The sequence below is a fragment of the Podarcis melisellensis genome (genome assembly GCF_964234715.1).
Source record: "Podarcis melisellensis genome assembly, chromosome: 2".
Lineage (NCBI taxonomy): Eukaryota > Metazoa > Chordata > Lepidosauria > Squamata > Lacertidae > Podarcis > Podarcis melisellensis.
The window spans coordinates 31,797,497-31,818,221 of record NC_138529.1 but is presented as its reverse complement, the minus strand read 5'-3'; the positions used below and the strand labels follow the sequence as shown (position 1 = coordinate 31,818,221).

Genomic DNA, 20,725 nt, shown 5'->3' with positions numbered 1-20,725 from the left:
GTCATCTTCTCCAGCTGTGCTAGTGCCGCTGCAATATTCCAACAGCCTGCTGTAGGGTGTGGGGTGCTGGCTGTCTACTGCAAGAGGAAAGAGGTGAGCGTCTGGACAGTATGCCTGCCAAAAATCCTTTTTATCAAGAGAACATCTTTTATTTCAGAGCATCCCTGCCCATGGAATTACAGCAGTTGTATTCTGGAACAGGGAAGATGCAGCTCTGCTGAATGGATACCACAGCTTCAAAAGCACTCTTTTGTTTTGCAGGGTTTTATCTGATGAATCTCGTGGTAGGAGAATCTGGTGCTGTTTGATTGTTCCTTCTCGCAGGATAGTTGCCGGTCAGAAATTGGCAGCCTGAAGCGTACCGGAAGGCAAACAAGGGAATGAGGTGTTGTGCACATCCACAAGCCATTCAGCATTATGCAAGAAGCCTATTGCACTGCAAACTTCCATGAGAAATTGTCTGGCTACATAGCCATGATATCAGCATTATTTTGCATTAAAAATATACAGTGGTACCTTGGGTTACAGATGCTTCAGGTTACAGATTCCGCTAACCCAGAAATAGTACCTTGGGTTAAGAACTTTGCTTCAGGATGAGAACAGAAATTGTGTGGCGGCACAGCAGCAGCAGGAGGCCCCATTAGCTAAAGTGGTACATCAGGTTAAGAACAGTTTCAGGTTAAGAACAGACCTCCAAAATGAATTAAGTTCTTAACCTGAGGTACCATTGTATAGGTTTTATGCTAGGTGATGGCCACGGCTTCTCCCAACAAATCTTGGGGGTTGTAATTCAGTTGATGGTGCTGAGAGTTCTGTTAGAGATCTCTAATTATTAGTATTTTATTGAATTTCAAGTGAAAGCTGCATTTTAAGTTTGCATATTTGCCTGAGATGTGGGAATTAGGTTGGTTTGCAATGAGCAATGTACAGTGAACAAATTTTCCCCCATCCCTACCTGCTTAGTATGAACAAATTAGTACTACAATCCCTAATGCAATTATCAGCACAAGGTAAGGACTTGCATGACTGGGTGGGTTAGCAAAGTCCAATGTAGCACTTTCCAGTACTCTCGAGCACACCATAATGACTAACCTAAATTTGTAAAAGCCAGAGCAATTACTCTTCCTGTGGAATTTGCTGTCAGGTCTGTTGGAGATGCTGTTAAGAATGTAGCCAGTTGCTTACCTGTCACCAAGCAGCGTCTTAATAATGTAGTTGAATTTGAATAAGCAGTTATATATGAATCCTGGTCCTACCTTCCAAGAGTGACACCGTAGATGAAATTGAATCTCCACTTCAGTTTTTAAGCCCGGGAATGAGCAAGCATCTTATCTGAATATAATTTGTAGGCTAGCAGCTGAAGCAGCTGCTTACACGGGATTTAGTCTGTGCTTCTTAGAACTGATCGAAAATATTATCCTGCCTTATTAAAATCACTCTGCAGCTTTTCCAGTCATGTGTCAACGGGAAAACAAAAACAAACACCAGAATGCATCTATTTCCAAGCTGTGGTTTGAAAATGGGTAGTTTGCAGAGATTCACTTTTGCCATTACAAATAAGCAAGGCTTTTGTATAGTTCACAGAACATTTACAATGATACAATACAAATATATATATATGCATATTTTGGGCATATTTGACCATATATTTACAATTTTTAAGTATTTGTGAAAACATATTTCACAACATTTGTGCATTTTTTAACTGATAAGCACGGCACAAAATTTAGAGAACTACATTACTTTGCTGATTGCTGTGCTACATTCAGCTCAGCAGTCTGGGTTTCATGAGCTGATTTGGTCCTCATCAAATGCAGACTGAACAAATCCTCAAGCATCCCAAGCTGTAAATCAGCAACACCTTTTTAACCAATTAGAAGGCTTTTAATTAATTCACCCAACCAATTAATTGACTAAGCGCCACAGCCCTACTTATTTTGTTATGATTCACTGCTTCACAGATTATAATATGTTGATTAACCATGGCTCTCAAAACTATGATAATTCATTGATAAGTCACTTGTCTCCTTTGCTACAGGGTAAAAGTGTTCACTTCCCAGTTCAACCATCTCCTGCTTCTGTTCTTGGGGAAGCAGAGGAATAGTAGCAGCTGGTTTTCTACTTCAGAGGCAGGTTCTCTGCCCGTCCTCACCAATTCCACTGCAATGCAATGACTTGTACCAGAATAATCACAAAAGCTACATCTATTTCTTCACATGCACGTAGCTAATCTTGCAGAAGGCACTCCCTCAAATTACAGTGTTTTCTCCTAGCCTATGTTTGCTCTCAGATGTCCAACAAGGTCTAGCAGAGCTGAATTTCTGGTGATGTTGTGGTGGTGGCTCTCAACTTGGATGGCTTTAAAATGGGATTAGACAAATTCACCAAGGACAAGGCAATTGATAGCTACTACTTGTCTTTGATGGCTATATGTGAACTCCAGGACCAGAAGCAAGATGCCTCTGAATAGTAGGGATCATGAGTGGAAGAGCGCTGTTGCATTCATATCCTGCTTCTGAGTCTCCCAGAAGTATCTGGATGGCCCTTGTGAGAATGGAATGCTGGACTCTGATGGGTTTTTGGTCTGTTCCATCAGGGCTCTTCTTGTGTTTTTAACTTTTCCGCCAATTACAGGGCTGCTTCTGTTCTATATTGCCCTGTTCCTGTTGGGGATCTCTTCATAGTTACCAGCCCTATTGTTCTCCATATTCCTGTCCAGATACTTCAATACAAAGCTAACACAAGGAGAGCAGAGGAGAGCTACTGAGCATTTACACGGGCATTTACATGTCTCCCTTCTTCTGGAGGATTTGTACAACTGCCCAGAAACTGGGGCCTTCCAGCCATCTGTGGCCCACAGGGTCATCTTCATCAGCCAGCTCCCACAAAGGTCACACCACACATCTGATTTGCCCATGTGGCCCACTTCCACTGTTGCTCATGTGCAGAGGAACCCAAAGGACTGCGAGGGAGGTGAGCTACCCGCTTCTGATATTCCAGTGGCAACAGTGATCTCAATTTCCTCATTACGGAGCATGAAGTTTCTCTGTCTTCAGGCCTCCTTGTCCTTGTACCATCTGGGTCATCCTCTGCTCAGTATTATTTCCATTTCCACACTATCCTTACAATATAATTAGGGGGCCAGAATAGTGTGTGTGACTGACAAATGTGACCTCATTAGATTCTTCGGCGGTATCAAAATATTATGCACTCATTTACATCTCAAATCCCCCAATTCCTTTGCATTTAATCCTTGTGGCCGCTTCGTCCTTTGCTGTGGTTGTCAGGGTTCGATTCTCATTCCCCTTTCACTCAGATCTGGCAGGGAGCACAGCAGAACTCCAGAGTTTCATGCATCATTTTTTTAAAAAAAAAAACACCCTGCAAAATAACCCCAGATACATGCATAGCTCAAAAGTTTCATTTTTTAATCAGCTAGACGCACTCCTAAATGTTTTTTTTGTTTTTTTAATGAGGAATTTGCATTCTTTTACATAGGGCCCCATGTCAAATTAGCACTGAAGTGACGCCCAACTTCGGGTTGCTGACTGATAATGAAAATGTCCCTGAATGTTGCATGGTCCCCCGTGTGCTGATCACAGACACCACAGCATACAGACTATATGGTCATATTAACATCAGGATGGCTCTCTGTGGTCTCTTTCCTCTACATAGCGATTACAACATCTGGGAATTCAAATCTGATTCAAGAGTAAGGCTGGAATTTGAGTTTAGGGTGGGGATAAATGAGAACCGAGACCTGTAAGGATAAGGCACTTACAAATCTTAAATTATAATTAAGGTTGCCAGCAACCACACCCGAACATTGGCTGATAGGGAGAACTGTAGAGTCTCTGAATTCCCGAAGGGGGCTTCATAAATTGGACCGAAACAGCAAAACCTTAACATACAAGGCCGAATTTGTTTAATTTTAAGATATTTAATTTGTGAAATACATTAACATCTCTGTGCATTTGCACTTATTTGACAGAAAAATGGAAAGAGATTTACAGTGGTACCTTGGTTCCCGAATGGCTTGGCTCCCGAACAAATCGGCTCCTGAACGTCACAAACCTGTTCTGGTTTGCAAACATTTTTGGGAAGCCATTTTTTTGAAACATTTGTGAATGTTTTGGAAGTCGAATGGACTTCCAGAACAGATTGAGTTCAGGAACCAAGGAAGCACTGTACTTCCAACTGAGAGACTGGATAATGGCTGCCTGTACGTTTTTCCTGATTTCGCCATATTTGAATGAGCTTGAGATTTCCGCCTTCTTTTTAAAAGAAGAAATCTGAACATTCAAGACAGGGACCTGGAATATGTCTGAGGGGTAGAAGATTACAGTTGGTTCGTGTTTGATTTATATCTAGTTCTTGAAGAGCTTCTGCATTAGAAATGTATCCTGTATCCAACATTCCAAGCTACAAGGCAATAGGACAATCTGCAGGTGACTCTGGTTTCTGCCTTCATCCAGGGACCTTTCCTTAAAATAATAATAATAAAAAGAAGTCTGGTGACAACTGCAAAACCTTATGTCTTGGGTTTTAAAAAGAAATGCTCCCCACTACCCCAAACTCAATTTGGGAAGTGGCACATAAAATTTTGGGTATTGAGGTCATGGAGGAATTAACTCACCATCTCTGGGTACTGAAATGTCAGATCAGTCCAGAGTCCTGCTGTTTGGCATGACTTTATTCAGTATGACAATTCACACAATCAAAGACCATGGTTCTTGCCCGATACTAAAAGTTATGGAATAAGATTTTGTCATTTTTGGTGTCCATGGAATCTGTTTGGAAGGGGACAAAATGTGCTATAGTCTGTTGGGTATATACTGTACATGCATAACATTTGTTGCCTCGCAAGTGGAATTTCTTGTAAGTCAGTCCTTTTGTGTTTTCCCTTCTATTTGTTTCTTTTGTACTTTTGAATGTGACTGTAATGAATAGTTGCAAAATAAATTTAAAGAATGAGCATTTTAAAAACCTTCTTTCTTTTGTCTTCCCATCGTAGAATCCATTGGGGCTCATTTCAGGAAAATGCAGGTTTGTGCATATCCCCACAACTACAGTCAGAAAGAATTAAGAAGCAGCAAGTTTCACCGCCTTGAAATGAGGCAGGGGCTGAAGCAGAAAAAGGAGTTGAGAGTGGTTTCAACTAAGAGGTGATATATATCCTGTTCACATGTTTTCGATTCAGATAAACACTTTTGAAGTGCAGTATATTCGCTTGGGAAAACGTTGACCTCCTCAAAATTGTTTGCAGCGTTTTAGTGCAGCGAGATGCCTGCACAGATTCCCAGCTAATTGCAATGTGGGGGAAAGCAGCAGGGAATTCACACTTAGATAAGCTCAGGAATGAAGCACAAGCCTTGGCCACAGTGCAAAAAAAATGACAAAAGATTTTCCATATCACAGTAATCATCATTGGCATTTTCCTCTTGTTCCACTCACAAACTCCTGATTAGATGAGGCCCTTGTAGAAGGTGCGCATACCTCGAGTGCATGGCAACTGTCTCTTATTGTGGGAATTATTGTCTCTTATTGTGGCACACAGGTATTGCGTACCTGATTTGCTTTAGATATGTTCCTCAAATCACTGCTGACCCATATAGATGGTTAGGATGGGCATTGTCTGGTCATCAGTTTTGTTTATGTCTGAAATCATGGACCATCTCCAGTCTTCAGCTATTCTTCACACACTAACACAATCAAGGATAGTGCTTGATTCTTCTCCCTGGAGGAAAGGTAGCTTAGCATCTTTTATCTAATTTGCATCGGCAACATGGAGAAGCTTTAGGGAAGATGAGTTCTCTGCTTTGTCCTGCATGTAGCAATACACACACACACACCAAAATATGTCCCCATTGTGAGGTTCTGTGTTTGTTCAACCCCAATTGCTGCCGTGTCAGTGTTCTCCTGGGAAGGCAGCTGTCATGAAAAGAGATGCTTCTATCCTCTAATCTTCTTACATATCGTATATCTAGGATAAGGGTCTCAACTATTATGCTCAAAGAAGCAAGAAATGATGTGGAGTGAAATGCTCATGTCATCCCAAGTTAACACTTCTCCTTGATCCTGTAAGACATTCGCTTTCTCCTGTCTTCCTCCTTCTTTTGGTAGAGAAGTAGCTTTTGTGGTTGCACAAGACCTGTGCCCAGAGTATTAGTTGAGGCCACCTTGCCCTGCTCTCTGAATTCTAAGCAATTGAATTCTGGGATCTCAGGCAAAAGTCTTCATTTTACATCACTTACGACAGAGAACATTTCGAATGGCGATGCTGAAAATTGAATCTGGGATGTGCTCCAACACTGGGCATGCCTCTCATGGTGTTCAGACTGGTACAAACTGAGTATTTGGTGTTTGATTGGGCAATGTAATTTCACTGTTTGTTTTAGGGTGTTTCCATGCTAGTGTTTTAGAGATGATCTACATGTGTTGTTCTTTATTTAAAAAAACACATGCATGATCAAGTGCTTCCTTGCAGCAAAAGCTGCTTGCATGATGGAAGAAAGCTTTCAGTGTAAGCAGGGAGGGCACTGCTGTTTTTAATGTGGTCAGGCATTAAAACCTATGTGCATTTTGAAGTAATACAACCCTATGTAGACTGTACCACATGTGCAACTTCTTGCAAATTATCACATGGGCATATAGACCAGCTCTTCTCATCTGGAATGCATCAATCTACAGAGGTGGTTTAATGAACTCTAGAAATGTGTGTGTGTGTGTTTAAAATTGAATGTACATGCTAGTCAACCTAAGTTTTCCATTCAGTTTACAGACATGAGAAACGCAAAAACTGGTTTAAGGGCAATCTCTAAAAATGACACCTGAGAGTGACAGCCAAGCTGGTAAGATGAGACTTTTAACAGGACCAGTCTATATTGATGAGTAGCATGCACTAGACTTTCAAGCACTCTCAACAATGCTTGATGGCAAATTATATCATCCCTTGCCCACATTATTCAGCTGGAAAATTCCCCTGTTCCCAGAAAGAAATGCAATTTGACAGAAATGTACGAATTAAAAGGAACAAAATGTAATTAAAATGGCGATAGCACATAATCTGGTAACCCACTTTAGAGGCTCAGAGCTTCATCTGTGTGGGGTTTTTTTAAAAAAAAATGTTTTATTTAAATGGATTTGAAGCAAACAAAATGACACACAAAGGTTCCCCTCTATATTATCACTTTGCAAAGCAAGCCAGATCAAAAGTTGTCCGCTGCGTCCATCTGCTTTGTGCACAATGAGAAATGCTTGATCTAAGATGGCACTCAGCTTATGCAAATAGATTTTTTTTTCCAAACCTTACTACAGAATTTCATTATTAATAAAGACACCTAAACTAGAACTGGCAGGATTAAAAGGAGGAAAAAAAATCCTACAGAAATAGTGGAGATTGAGTTGAACATTTCCGTGAGCATTAACCGTATACATAAGAAATACAGGCATGAAGGAAGAGTCACAATGCAACCCTCTAGAATCTCTGGGATTCATTTCTAGCCTTGCTATTCATCTCTCCATCTCCTTCATATATACCTTGTCCTTTGAAATTGATCTCCGCCCCCCCCCCCAATGCATTCAACAAAAGTACCTACTTTTGTCTGGATACAGGGACACCATTCTGGTGTCCACCAATCTATATTTTAGCCACCAATCTATATTGTAGACCACGTGTGAATCTTGTTCAGGAAGATTTATTTCTCAGACCAGCTCACTGGGTTCTTCACACCAAGTGACTATTTTTATAAAGCAATTAAATGAGCCCTGTATAACTATTTGTGCCAAAATTGCAAATCCCTTTCCTTCAAAAATAAAGGATGTGGCTGTGGCTGTTTAACCTGTGTAGATAGCACTGCTAGAGTTTCTGAGACAGAAAATGAAATCACAACAAATGCTCCTGGAATGCATTGCACTCTTTTGCCATTTCCCCCTAACACAGCCCAACAAGGCTGTTCTTCTTTTAAACCCTTGCTGTGGATCTCTCCAACTTGCCAAGATTCTTGGACCGTCCACAGGCCGGATTTAGAAGGCGATTGGGCCAGATCCGGCCCCCGGGCCTTAGTTTGCCTGCGCATGCTCTATACACTTAATGAGCACCTTTTAATGCAAATATCTGTTTTGGTAATGTATTTCCTCCTTTTCCATGATGCACAAATGGCCACTTTATTTACAGGGCTGTCCCTTTGCCTTGTGAGGAACAGAACTGGAAGCAGGAACATCCACCAAGGAGGGACGCTGGCACTTAGCTGGCTTCCTAGCATGTGTGTAGCTATGGGTTGTGGGGAGGGAGAGGTGGTAGAGAGGACACTGCAGTGCAAGAGTTGTAGAGGGAGCATGAGATTGGATCTGTTGGTGTCTTCGCAATGTGCCAACCACCCTACCACCTCCCCTTCCCTGTAAGCCACAGCTATGCCCTTTCTGGGAGGCTAGGTGAGTGCTGCCACCCCGCCCCACCAGATGCTCCTGCCTGAGAGAATGCAAACACTTTAAGGTTGCAACCCTATGTGCAACTTCCTGGGAATAAGCCCCATTGAAAAAGCACTGATAGGATTGCACTGGTGTAGCACTCTTAAGAAAGTAGCCCTAGTTGTTTCATGTGATGAACAGTTTAAATAAGGGAAAGTTGGCAAGTCACTCCGTAAATTTTGTCAAGTAGCATATGACAAAAATAAACACACGATAAAAACCCTCCTAATCTGATATCTTATAAATACCACAAAAGACTTGCAAAAAACCCAAAAACCCGTTTAACCATTCAGTCTGCATCAGAGTATTGCTGACTCCAAACAAAAGGATGCTTTTAAAAAATCTAAACTGTCCTTATAGACCTTACTTTAAAAATCTAGACCGGGGTTGTCACAGTCATGGTGAGATTTTGAAGTGAAGAAAAATGCTTGAATTCTCCACCATATACAAACCACAGAGTTGGAGTGTTCTCTGTTTAAAAACTAAACAAGCAAAGCAATTTAAAAATGAAACAAATAAAAACCAGAATCTTGACAAATAAATAAAAGCAACTTAAATGAAAGCAAAACAAAAACAGCTGTGTGGATGTGCTTATATAAAGTTAAATATAAATAATAATACAGAAAATTAAAACAGAATAAAAACAGTGATGTTAATAGAGCTCTGTGAATACATGGTTCACAGTAGCTCACCAAGGTAGGCATCTTCCCACCAGTTCCAATTCATGCCCTGAAGTTTCTGATAATGTGACACTTCTGTCTGTGGTGTTTCATCTAGGATGGCTCATTCACTCATGAAAGCCACCACTTAGACCCTGGAGTCACCAAGTGATGAAAACACAGGCATGAAACACTCAAACCAATATACATTTACCGTATTTTTCGCTCTATAAGACACACTTTTTCCCTCCTAAAAAGTAAGGAGAAATGTGTGTGTGTCTTATGGAGCGAATGCAGGCTGTGCAGCTATCCCAGAAGCCAGAACAGCGAGAGGGATCACTGTGCAGCGCTCCCTCTCGCTGTTCTAGCTTCTGGCTTAGTTGCACAAAGCCTCTTCAGGGCAGGGGGAGCCTTCATCCCACTGCCCTGAAGAGGCTTCATGCGGCTATCCCAGAAGCCAGAACAGCGATACCTCTTGCTGTTCTGGCTTCTGGGATTCAGAATATTATTTTTCTTGTTTTCCTCCTCCAAAAATTAGGTGTATCTTATGGTCTGGTGTGTCTTATAGAGCGGAAAATACGGTATTTATGGAAATGGAGGCATCCAAATCTTGGCCATGTTTTCATCTAACCAGCCTGAATTTCTGGCTTTTAGGGTAGGATTGAAATTAAAATTGAATTTGTCAACCTCTCCCCTTTAGCCTGAATTACAAATCCACTCCTGCCCAGTTCCCAAGAATTAGAATTAAAAGCTAACAAAACCGCACTTGGGCTTTTTAAACACACCCACACTGTTTTCGATAACCTGGTAGTTCAATGAGAAGACTCAATAATTCCAGTTAGCTAGCTAACTTGACGCTTGAATTTTCAAACTTTGGAGTTCCGGGCCTACTAAACTGCAGTGAGTGGCATACTTAATTGACTTTTAATATATTTACAGCTGTCAAAGCCTCTCTGATCTCCCTCCCCCACCCTTCATTTGACATTTGGACTGAAACCACCAATAGAGCTTTCTTACTTCCAGAAATCCCAGCTGAAGAGAGGCAAAGCAGAGCTGCAAGAAGAACCTTCTGTCCACCCTCACATTTCCTTCCACTGTGTCCCTGTTCTGGAAGCCAAGGGGATCTTGGAGCCAAAGCCTGCGCTGCTGTGGACAAGTTGGAAACAGAATGTTACATTCATTGGCCCAGCTCCATGGCAAACGAAGATGGATTCCGAATTTCTGACAAAAATGGAAGTGGCCAAAGTGAAAGTTGAATCATGAGGCGGAACACACAGTCTGCTCCTAAGCTTCAGCTTCGTCAAGAAGGGCCAGTGATGCATTCAAGAGGTAAAGATGCAGCTCTCACACACACACCCTGTGGCATAAACACATTAGAAACAAGGGAGAGGCAACAGCACAGAAAGTTTATACTATTTATATCCATGTACTATCTGGGATGCGAGTGGCACTGTGGGTTAAACCACAGAGCCTAGGGCTTGCTGATCAGAAGGTTGGCGGTTCAAATCCCCGCAATGGGGTGAGCTCCTGTTGCTCAGTCCCTGCTCCTGCCCACCTAGCAGTTCGAAAGCACGTCAAAGCGCAAGTAGATAAATAGGTACCGCTCCAGCGGGAAGGTAAATGGCGTTTCTGTGCGCTGCTCTGGTTCGCCAGAAGCTGCTTAGTCATGCTGGCCACATGACCCGGAAGCTGTCTGTGGACAAATGCCGGGTCCCTCGGCCAATAAAGCAAGATGAGCGCTGCAACCCCAGAGTCAGTCACAAATGGACCTAATGGTCAGGGGTCCCTTTACCTTTACGTTACTATCTGGAAGCCTTGAAATCAGCGATGTAGAACTAGTGGTCCTCTAGATGTTCTTGGACCCCAGTTCCAAACAGCTCAGCCCCAGCCAGCATAGCCAATGGCTAGGGATGATGTGAGTTAAGCAACATCTGGTGATGTGGGGTCCATACTGGAAGGTAAGCCATGGGCTCCCCATCCTTGCAATGGAGCTATTTCCAACACACTTGCCCAACAAACTATTTCGGAGGGTGGTTGAGAGCCTTCAGTGGATAAAGGGGTGTTTAGATTGGGCATGGCCAACTAGTAGACCCATGAGCCCCTCTTTGTCGCCCACAGTGTAAATCTAGGATGCAGGTTGATACATCTTCTGTACTTGACTTGGTGGAGTACACTCCTTCTCATCAAATTAGCTCATGTTGGCAAACTTCCTTTAAATTTCTGTGGCCCAGTTTATGATGTCTTGTAAGTACTTCAAAAATTCACTGTGACTACATGATAGACCCCAGCAAACCAATTCATATTCTCTGACGGGACTACCCTGCAGCTATTTAGAGAGGGGTTAACGCTATGGGGAAATCATAGAAATCTGACCATGTCGGTCTTGTGAAGCCTAGAATTTTGTGATGTCCCAGGGTACATTTGCACAACTAAAATTGCCCACACTTTGGTCTGACACTTTCTTGACGTGTGTATACATCAAGATCTGGAATAACCCCTCGTCTCCATCTGACACATAGCACATCTGATGTTCCCAGTTAAAGTATTGACGTTACACAAGGCCAGAGCCTGCAGGCCACTTTAGGATGGTCTGGATGCGGTCAGGGCTGAATTAAAGTGATATATCAACAAGCCTTGTCTTTTGTTGACAATTTTACTCTTTACAGCCTGAGAAACATACGCCCTGGTTAATGTCTTGCACCAGTTCCCTGTATAGTAGCAACTTCTCAAGACTGCTCCTCTGCAGGCTCTTGATCTTGACATCTCCTCTTCTTGGCTCCCCAGCATCCCTTAAACTTCATTTCCTCACCAGCTCTCCCTGAACGCCTGTTGTTAAATCCCTTCTCTGTTCTGCTGATAGTGCTAATTCCACACTTCTTTTGCTCTGCCTCTCGCCTGTCTACCCAGACATCAGAAACCCACCAGCCAGATGACCTGCTTATTGCTTGCTGCTTGATTCTTATATCCCCAGGCTGTTTCCTCCCTTATCGAGTCTCTTTCCTTGAGCCATGTGCCTATCTTTTTTCGTTTGTTCCTCTCAAGTGGCATTCCCTCCTTGGGCTCACATCTTTGCTTAGTTCAGCTGTTTCCTTATCCTGCCATCTTCGGAGGCTGAGCCAGAGGAGGGAGCTCAGAGCGCTGAAAGCTATGGCGTGTTTGGGGAGGGGGGTGGAAGGCATTTCTGAGCAATGCACACCAGAGTGCTCCATCTCCCCATACACTTGCCCTTTCCTCCAACCCATAACCTCTGTATTACTAATGACGGAACAGGCATCTTGGCAATTTATTACATTTGTAAACACACACCCCCAACACTTCATCCTAGGAAGCTCAGGGGGCACACGCGGACCACCTGATCCATTATTACCTTGCCCAATCACTGAGATTTGAGGATGAGAGCACGCTTTCCCATGGCTCAGACAGACAGTCATAAGGACCAGAAGCTGGGCATTCAGTGTTGTGGGCCCAAGCCTGTGGAACTCCCTCCCAGCTGAGATTAGAGAGACTGAACTCCAGGCAAACACAGCAAGGACTTTCTTATTCCAGCAGGCATTCTGAGGTAGCTCGGTTTTATGATCAATTGTTACTGTTTTATTCTCCGTTTGGTTTATTTTTATGTGCGCCACTAATAAATACTAGTGGGACGCGAGTGGTGCTGTGGGTTAAACCACAGAGCCTATGACTTGCCGATCAGAAGGTCGGCGGTTTGAATCCCCACTACAGGGTGAGCTCCTGTTGCTCGGTCCCTGCTCCTGCCAACCTAGCAGTTCAAAAGCACGTCAGAGTGCAAGTAGATAAATAGGTACCACTCCGGTGGGAAGGTAAATGGTGTTTCCGTGCACTGCTCTGGTTCGCCAGAAGCAGCTTAGTCATGCTGGCCACATGACCCGGAAGCTGTACGCCGGCTCCCTCAGCCAGTAAAGCGAGATGAGCGCCGCAACCCCAGAGTTGGCCACGACTGGACCTGATGGTCAGGTGTCCCTTTACCTTAAGCAATATATAAACAGATGAAATGGTTCTTCTCCACCTTTAATCCTCACAACGAACTTGTGAAGCAGGTTAGGCTCAGAGAGTGTGTGACTGGCCCAAAGCCACCCAGTTAGCTCCAAGTGGAGATTTGAACTCAGATCTTCCTGGTCCTGGTCTAAGGTTCAAGGCATTGCCCTGCTCTGGCAATGTGAGTGACTGGCATGTGTTTTGAACTGGAAGTGTGTACGTGTGGCACACTCGGGAATGCCTCTGAGAGAGAGACAGGTGGGGGAGAGAATTACTGAGGTACCAATTAGTCTGGGGATTTCACACAACATTCACTCTTCTGGGTTGTACCACCTCCAGCTGATCCTGTGAATCCCCAGCCTGTTCCTCTTGGAGTAGCAGAGGCTATCAGCATGGGACTTTGTGGCTTGTTTGGACCTGAAGTAGTCAGGTCTATTTTTCGGTCTACTCTCAAGTGCTTCTGTGTTTCCTGGCCTGGAAGGCAAGAGGCAAAACCATGCCAAGGTGGTTGAGGAAGAGAAGGTGGGGGCTACATATGAACTGCTATACTGCCCAACTCATACCGTGGACTTGACTTGTAGCATGTTCTCCAGAAACCTTGACCACCAGACCATCCTCCTCCTCCTCTGCCACAGAGATGCACGAAGTTGTCTCCAGGCAGAAATGCAGGAACCGCTTCCAAGACCAGCTGTGGTTATTTGTCTCCCGCTATCTGTGCAGCGACAATACAGCAGTACAATGCCTCTGGGCATGTACAGAGCACGCCGTTCTCACCATAGAGAAACAACAAGTAGTCTTGGATTTGTGCGTTTGGTCTCCAGGTAGTTTCCGTCTAGAAAATGGCTTTGACCTGACTCCTTGCGCCTAGAGAAGGGAGGGCGAAACTCCCACAGATTTGCCCTGGATTTGGAGCGGATCCTACCCTGGTGCCCCTCCTTAGTTCCCCGCCAGGATGCGCCCCTTTGCCTCCTTGGTCAGCGGCACCTTGTTCAGACTGATGCCCTCCTCCTGCTCCTCCTCCGGCCATGTCCAGTCCCCGCCACCCCCTGGAGCAGGAGGGAGGCACCAGGGACTGCGCTGGTGCAGCAGCGCTCACAGCTCTCTCGCGATCGGCTGCTCTTGGCCGTCCTTCTCGCTTTCTCTCCTGCCGAGTTGCTCCTGCTCTCTTCGCCCGCATTTGTTCCATCGCCTCTCGCTCATTCCCCTCTTTTCTTTGCGCTCCCTCAAAGCCTCCAGCAAGCCTTCGAAAGCTCGGCTGCCCTCGTTTATGCGCCGAGCTGGGGCTCTCCTGTGCCGCCGCCACCCCACAATCTGGGGCAAGGGAAATGACCCCGATCTGCACCATTCAAAGGGAAGCCCCAGCCCTCCTGGAAGAGATCTGGCGGTGCTGGAAGCGGGCTCCGTGCCTGGGCAGCTCAGGGGCCAATCCGAGAGGGGCTCTGCCCCACCCGCGCGCCCCATTGGCTCTCCACGCCCCATGAAGGCGCTTGAGGCAGCCGGGAGGGGAGGGTACCTAGCGGCGCTCCGATAACTGTGGCTGCTTCCAGCTGTGGTTCTCGCCCGGGCTGTATCTTTTTTCTTATGGCTGCCTCCCGCGGCCAATGAGGAGGGTCTGAAGGGGGCTCGGGATTGGCTGGCGCCGCGGCTCCGGGGCGGAGCTCCGGCTTGAAGTTGGAGTGAGGGATCCAGCTGTGAGGTGCTCGGAGCGCCCAGCTTTTTCGCTCGCTTCTCCCGTCCGGCAGAGGCAGCGGCGAGGAGGAGCATCCCTCCTCACCGTCCTTCCTGCGGCTCCGGCTCCGCGCGCGTTGCATCTGCTCTCCCCCCCCACCTCGCCCCAAACCTCGTGTCACCCCTCCCCACCCTCTCCAGTAGCCCCCGCAGGGCGGGAGGAGCCCAACCTACAGGAGAGGCCCCATCCTCTCTGGATCCCTTCCAAACCCTTAGGATACCCCGCGCAGTCCCCGGCACGACGAGGATGCTGAGGCTGGAGGGCTAGGAGCGGAGTCTCCCCATTCAGCCGGACCTGAAAGAGGCGCCCCCCCCCCGCAGCAATCTCCGTCGTCTTCTCCTCTTTCCCGCTCGCCCGGCAATGCGCCCCGGAGTTGGAGCGCGGAGGAGCTGGGTGGATCATCGGGGTACCGGCTCCCACCCTCCTCGCCGCTAACCGGGGACTCCCTCCTTTCCCCAGCCCTCCTTCCCCGGATCGTGGGGGAGAAAGAAGGCGCCAAAAGTGACGAGAAGCTCCCGTGCCGGCTGCGGTCTGGATCCCGATGGAGAGAGCGGGGTTTACGCAGCCGCCCCAGCGGGAGGGGAGGAGGCTCCCTCGCCGCTTCTGAAGCCCCTTCCTTTCCCGAGCCTGCCCCGCTGCCACCCCACACCGCGAAGCTCCCCATGGCCAGCGATTCTTCCCCACCAGCCCCATGGCCGGCTCATCACCCTAACGCCTAAGGAGCTCCTGCCCTCTCCTCTCCCGCTCCCTGCCTCTCTTCTCCCGGGGCGCATCTTCTTTCCTTCGGTCAGCTCGTCGGACCCGGGTCTGGTGGCCGGAGAATGGACGAGGATGGACCGCGAGCAGCCGAGGAGCAGGACCCGGAGGAGGACAGCGCCTCCAAGACCTTCGTCCGCCTTAACGATCTCTCGGGAGATGGAGGTCGCTCGGTCCCCGGGGACAAGGAGAAGGACCCGGGCAGCGGGGACTCGGACGGCGAAGCGCTCCCTTACCCGGCCCTCGCGCCGATCGTCTTCTTCTATTTGAGCCAGCACAGCCGACCCAGGAGCTGGTGCCTCAGGATCGTGTGCAACCCATATCCTTTTTCCACCCCCCCACCCCCCAAGGTGGCAGAGGCAGGTGGCCGCCGCCGGCGCGGCCAAGGTAAGCCGGGGCAGTTGCCCTCCCTTTCGCAGCTTGAAGGTAAGCGAAGTTTCCTCTTCTCGCTCGTCCCAGCAGCCCAAGAAGTTGCGTCTTCCCGGGAGGGGAGTGGGGGGTTGCTGCCGCCGCCATAAAGACCTCTGGACCACCAGCCTGCAAGCTAGTCCATTTGTTGCAAAAAGCTTTTTTTTTGGGGGGGGGGTAGACAAAATGTAACGCAAATAATTGAGGGAGGAGAAAGCTGTTTATTCCCAGAGGAGGCAGCCTGTCGCATGCAAGGCGCCTTACCTTTAAAAAAAAATAGGAGAAAAAATTATGATGATTTCCAAACTTTTGAAGCTTTTTCTACAGGGCAGGAAAGAAGTGGTGTGTGGTGTTTTCTTATGTGCGTGTGTGTTGGTGGAGATCTCCCCGTCTCTGTGTCTCTCTGCTACGTCTGTCTCCAATTCATGACTTGGAAGTTTTTCCAGAATCTGTTGAAGGGGTTTCTCAATGTTTCCTGCCCTACTAGGCAGGGATTTCTCTGGGGCTGAAGTCATAACATGGAATTCCAGAAAAGTACTAGAAAATGGAAACAATATGTAACTCTCAATGGAGAGAAGAACTATGGGAAGGAAACAAGAGCAGGTCTCTCGCGCGCTCTCCCTCCAAGACGGATTTGCTCTGATTCACCCCCCCCCGCAAGCTTTCCTTCTCATCTTTTAGCTGAGGAGATGAGAGCCGGAATAAAACTTAACATGGATAATCCTGGATTGCTCTGCTACAAAAACACAACATCTAAAAAAGGTCTATCTTCTCCCCAGGAGGAAAGCTGGGCGGACAGTTGTTACCATAGCACGATCAACTTGGAGGGTACAGTTCTAAGAGAAGTTTTAAGGGTGGGGGACTTAATCTTCAGGAACCTGCCCCTCTTTCCGTTCTTTCTGTGCATTTCCGATCCAAAGAACTATGATTTCAAAGGACCACACACACAAGTGCCCCCACCCACGAGAAACAAACCTTAGGGAAGTCACTGGGCATGTATGAATGTAATCCATCTATTTATTTATACACGCAATCTACCTCCCATCCTCACCTCAGACCCAGACATAACAATGTGTCCTGAGCTTCTGGCCTCACATTTATTAAGCAAAAGTTAGCATTTCCCAGACGCTTCCCCCCCCCCCCACTCCCCAACTCGCACCCTCCCACCTCCTCTCTTGAATTGTGGATGGATGCAGAGGAGATATAAATAAATAAAGCTTTTAATAATTTCCCTCGCCTTCAAGAACTAGGCAATTTTAGCGGGGAGATATGAAGAATGTTTCTTTTTAAAAAGTCTCTGTGTGAGAGAGAATTAGACTGTAAAGGGAGTTCAAGGAAGCCAGCGACTGCTCCATCTACTGCAGTGACAAGAGAATGTGGGGTTCTTCCCCCCCCTTTTAAAATATAATTATAGCATTTGCATGACAGAGAGAGAGAGTCTTTCTGGCAAATACATACACAAAGCTGCCCTAGCAGAAGCTCCTTTCACACCCATCCTATTTATTATATGATTTAGTTACAGTTTAAAGCACGCACGAAATAATTTATGGCAGACTTTTAAACGGGGAATGCAGCCTGAAATTTAGCATTGGATCTGATGTACACAAAAAGGGGTTGGGGGGGGGGACAAACCACAAATGGGAAGGAAGGGGAAAGCTGCATATGATGGGTTGCTACCCCCACCCCCAGAATCTGACCGAGATGTAAACTTAAGTGGTTTAGGCACAATCCAAAGGCCAGTTCTGCTGTGTGTGGCACTGACATGAAGAAGGGTAATCTTGCCTAGTTCCCATTCATTCCAGAAGGGAGACTTTTCAGTGGATGGTGGCCCATGGCGGCAACCGCCTCACTGCACCTTGCTTGCCAGTTCAAATACAACACTGAACCAGCAGTGGGAGCAAAGTCCTGAATCTGATTCAGAAATCAGGAAGCTTGACAATACCGTACCTGGTCCGTTGTGTTATTGGATAAAAGTAGTGAGGATCCTTCCATGGGAATGGCCTGTGGGATTCCCCCCCCCATCCCCTTCCTCACTGACTTCTGTTTGTCCACTTACGGATTACACAAGGCCAGTCTATACAGATGAATGACCTGGAGGGTCGGGAATCCTACAGGGAATGCCAGGAATTTTGCCCCAAAAGGAAAACGAGTCTCATCCAAACTACGAATTGAGATCAGTTTGAAACAGCTTTAATTATCAGGATTTCTCCGAAAGAACCTGGAAAGCTGATTATATAATTTTATTAGAGATCCTTAATCCCACCGTAGTACAGTTCTCAGGGTTCATTGGTAGGAAGCCAACCAGCAGGCAGGCAGGTATACTGATATTTAAGCACAGCAGCAGCAGCTAAGCCATATTGTGTTGTGCATTGGTGGAAGCCATAAGAGTTAAGCAACTTTGGAATATGGGATGCGTTTGTCATGTAGGCAGATCAGGTGCAACTGGTCAGGTGTGTGTGTGTGTGTGTGTGCGTGCGTGCAGAGCCACTGGGACTGAGCAGCATTTGAGAAGCAGCTATCCTGAAACATTTCTGTCAGCAAGCCCTACTGGACTTAGTCATGTGAGAATAGAGGCCTCATGAATCTTGAGTTCAAGACTGCCCCAGCCACTGCCCCAGTCAATTTGGACAGACCCGGGCTTAGTGAAGACTCACTGAAATTGCTAGTGCCAAAGTAAAAACCCTTTTGCAGTCTTTGTATGTGCTTAACTGTAGTTTTTTTTGGGGGGAGCGCTTCCCCCATAAACGGAATTCTTGATTAGAAGGAATGTCTTTTGATCGCTCTCAGACTTTGTGAATGTGTCTGCTCTAGACGTTTTCTTCACATTAGATGTGAAGTTCAAATATGTCGTTACCTGAGCATCTGAATGAAACCTTAGAACCACTTGCGGGGGGGGGGGGGCAATATCCTTTGGGACAAAACAAACAAGATGGGAAGCTAAGGAAGGCCATGTTGGGCCAACCCAGTGGTCTCTCTAAGCTCAATAACTGGGTGTCCAGAAAGTTAATAAATGTGACAAAACAATGATATTCACCAGTCCTTGCTGGTCCCCAGAATCCATCACATATGAATATGGGGATGGGTTGTGTTTCTAGTTATTGTGATGACTTTAGTTCTAACATTCAAGGCGCCAGACATCAGAATGAGTCTGGGGTGGTTTAACCACCTTTTGAAGGACACTGGGAGACCTAATTGCCCCACTGATAATTAGTAGCAATTGAAAGAGATGCCTTGCATTCCCCCCACCATAAAAAAGAGGATATTTTGTTGTAGTTGGCTAAGACTATCACAATACCTGCAGCATTGAAATCTCAAAGTTTAATATGCATTTGTTGAAGGACCTGTCTCCGCTACCTACCTCTTTCATTAATCCCAGCTCTTCTTCTCTATTCGCATGTTGTAATCCTTATTTTGTTCCTCTGAATTCCGTCTCCCTCCTATACTGAACAGTTAGAATTGACAGTAAATAACTAGGCTGCTCTCTTTTTAGGGACATATTTATGAGTAATGATCTTTCTCCCGAATCCTCTTTTTTTATTTATTTCATGACTTCAGACAGTATCTCAGAAATATGCCGGGCATTTCTGTATCACATATGCTTTATTTCTTCTCATGCTAATTTCAGCAGCAGGAATGGTTAAATCCCAAATCTCATGGTCTTGTGTAGGTCTGGAATCTTAAGGTTTGGATCTTGGAGATCATGGTACATGTCCCAGTACAGCTGTGGATTAAATTGCATGTGCTTGGGGGCTCAGTCAGTGTGCTTTAGTCTGTCTGTTAAGTGGGTATAATAATAATCTTCTTCATGAGTTCTTGTGAAGCTGGATGAATCAAGGAATGATGAAATAGCTCAGTTGGTAAAGCATGATACTTTGATTCTCACGGTTGTGGGTTCAAGCCCCACATTGGGCAAAAAGTTTCCTGAACTGCAGGGGGTTGGACCAGATTACTGCACAGGCACTTGAAACCTCCAGAAAACAAGGAAATAGATTGGGGAAAACTGTAGCTAAGACAGTGATGCAGTGAAGACAAGGATGTGGTCCATAGTAATGCCAGTTTTCAGACTTGGCAGCCCAGACCCTAAGAACTAAAAGTGCACCAGACTGATTTCAATGGAACATACACCCAAATAAAGCTGTGGTCCCATAGCTTGCTTAATTGATTAGGGCCAGGCCAGAACATGTTCACGATTACACCCTCTAAATCTGTTTTCAAACATGCTTAGTGCACCGCACCACCTTCAGTTGGTTCTCCTCCCCTCCTGCACCTTATTTGCTCAGTTCAGGATAGATGCTTTTTGTAACCAGAAAGCACATTTAGAAACAAGTCAACAAACCAAAACAGGTTACATTTTTGTCCTTGGGAAATGCATGTTATTTAAAAAGTCTCCCACTGGGCACCTGCGGGCAGCGGTTCAAAGAGAGGCAGGCACTAATCATGGGCTGGAAAGCCAAAAAAATTCCACTAGGTGCTTGTTTCTCAGTAATGAACAAGAGAGCAAAGCGAAGAAGGGAACTGCAAGACCACGCTGGGTTGGAAGGAGATGTGCAGTGACCCCTTATCTGTAGCGAAGCAAAAGTTGTTTGTGGCACGTCACTGATGAGAAGAAAAATGAGTTTTAATGTGTGGGTTTTCTTGCCCTGTAGTGAGCAAGAGAACTGTTCTTTTCTCCTCGGAGTATTGATCAGGACTTGCTGAAAGATTTAAA

The 20,725-nt window shown here is 45.9% G+C and overlaps 2 protein-coding genes across 16 annotated transcripts in view; both read left to right on the top strand.

Annotated features, from left to right (window-relative positions):
• The window catches only part of LOC309363550 (uncharacterized protein), a 98,461-nt gene extending 88,191 nt beyond the window's left edge, over positions 1–10,270 (top strand). Inside the window, exons 6-10 of one of the 3 annotated variants that reach the window (XR_014165382.1) lie at positions 1–385; positions 2,039–3,096; positions 5,015–5,165; positions 6,782–6,851; positions 10,152–10,270. Coding sequence is in view for 1 of the 3 variants with exons in the window: in XM_081899964.1 (XP_081756090.1) it covers positions 1–93; positions 2,039–2,104 (159 nt within the window). In the remaining 2 variants the exon portion in view is untranslated. Of the gene's footprint in view, positions 386–2,038; positions 3,097–5,014; positions 5,166–6,774; positions 7,078–10,067; positions 10,132–10,151 lie in introns of those variants that run through there. The other 2 variants (XR_014165383.1, XM_081899964.1) reach the window with 2 other exon arrangements.
• Positions 10,271–14,691: 4,421 nt separating this feature from the next.
• CACNA1G (calcium voltage-gated channel subunit alpha1 G) overlaps positions 14,692–20,725 on the top strand; it is a 319,266-nt gene continuing 313,232 nt past the window's right edge. For 5 of the 13 annotated variants that reach the window (XM_081899501.1, XM_081899499.1, XM_081899500.1 and 2 more), the window contains exon 1: positions 14,694–15,928. In XM_081899501.1, coding sequence (XP_081755627.1) covers positions 15,675–15,928 — 254 coding nt within the window. In that variant the 5' untranslated portion in view covers positions 14,694–15,674. Of the gene's footprint in view, positions 15,929–20,725 lie in introns of all 13 variants that reach the window. The other 8 variants (XM_081899498.1, XM_081899492.1, XM_081899496.1 and 5 more) reach the window with 3 other exon arrangements.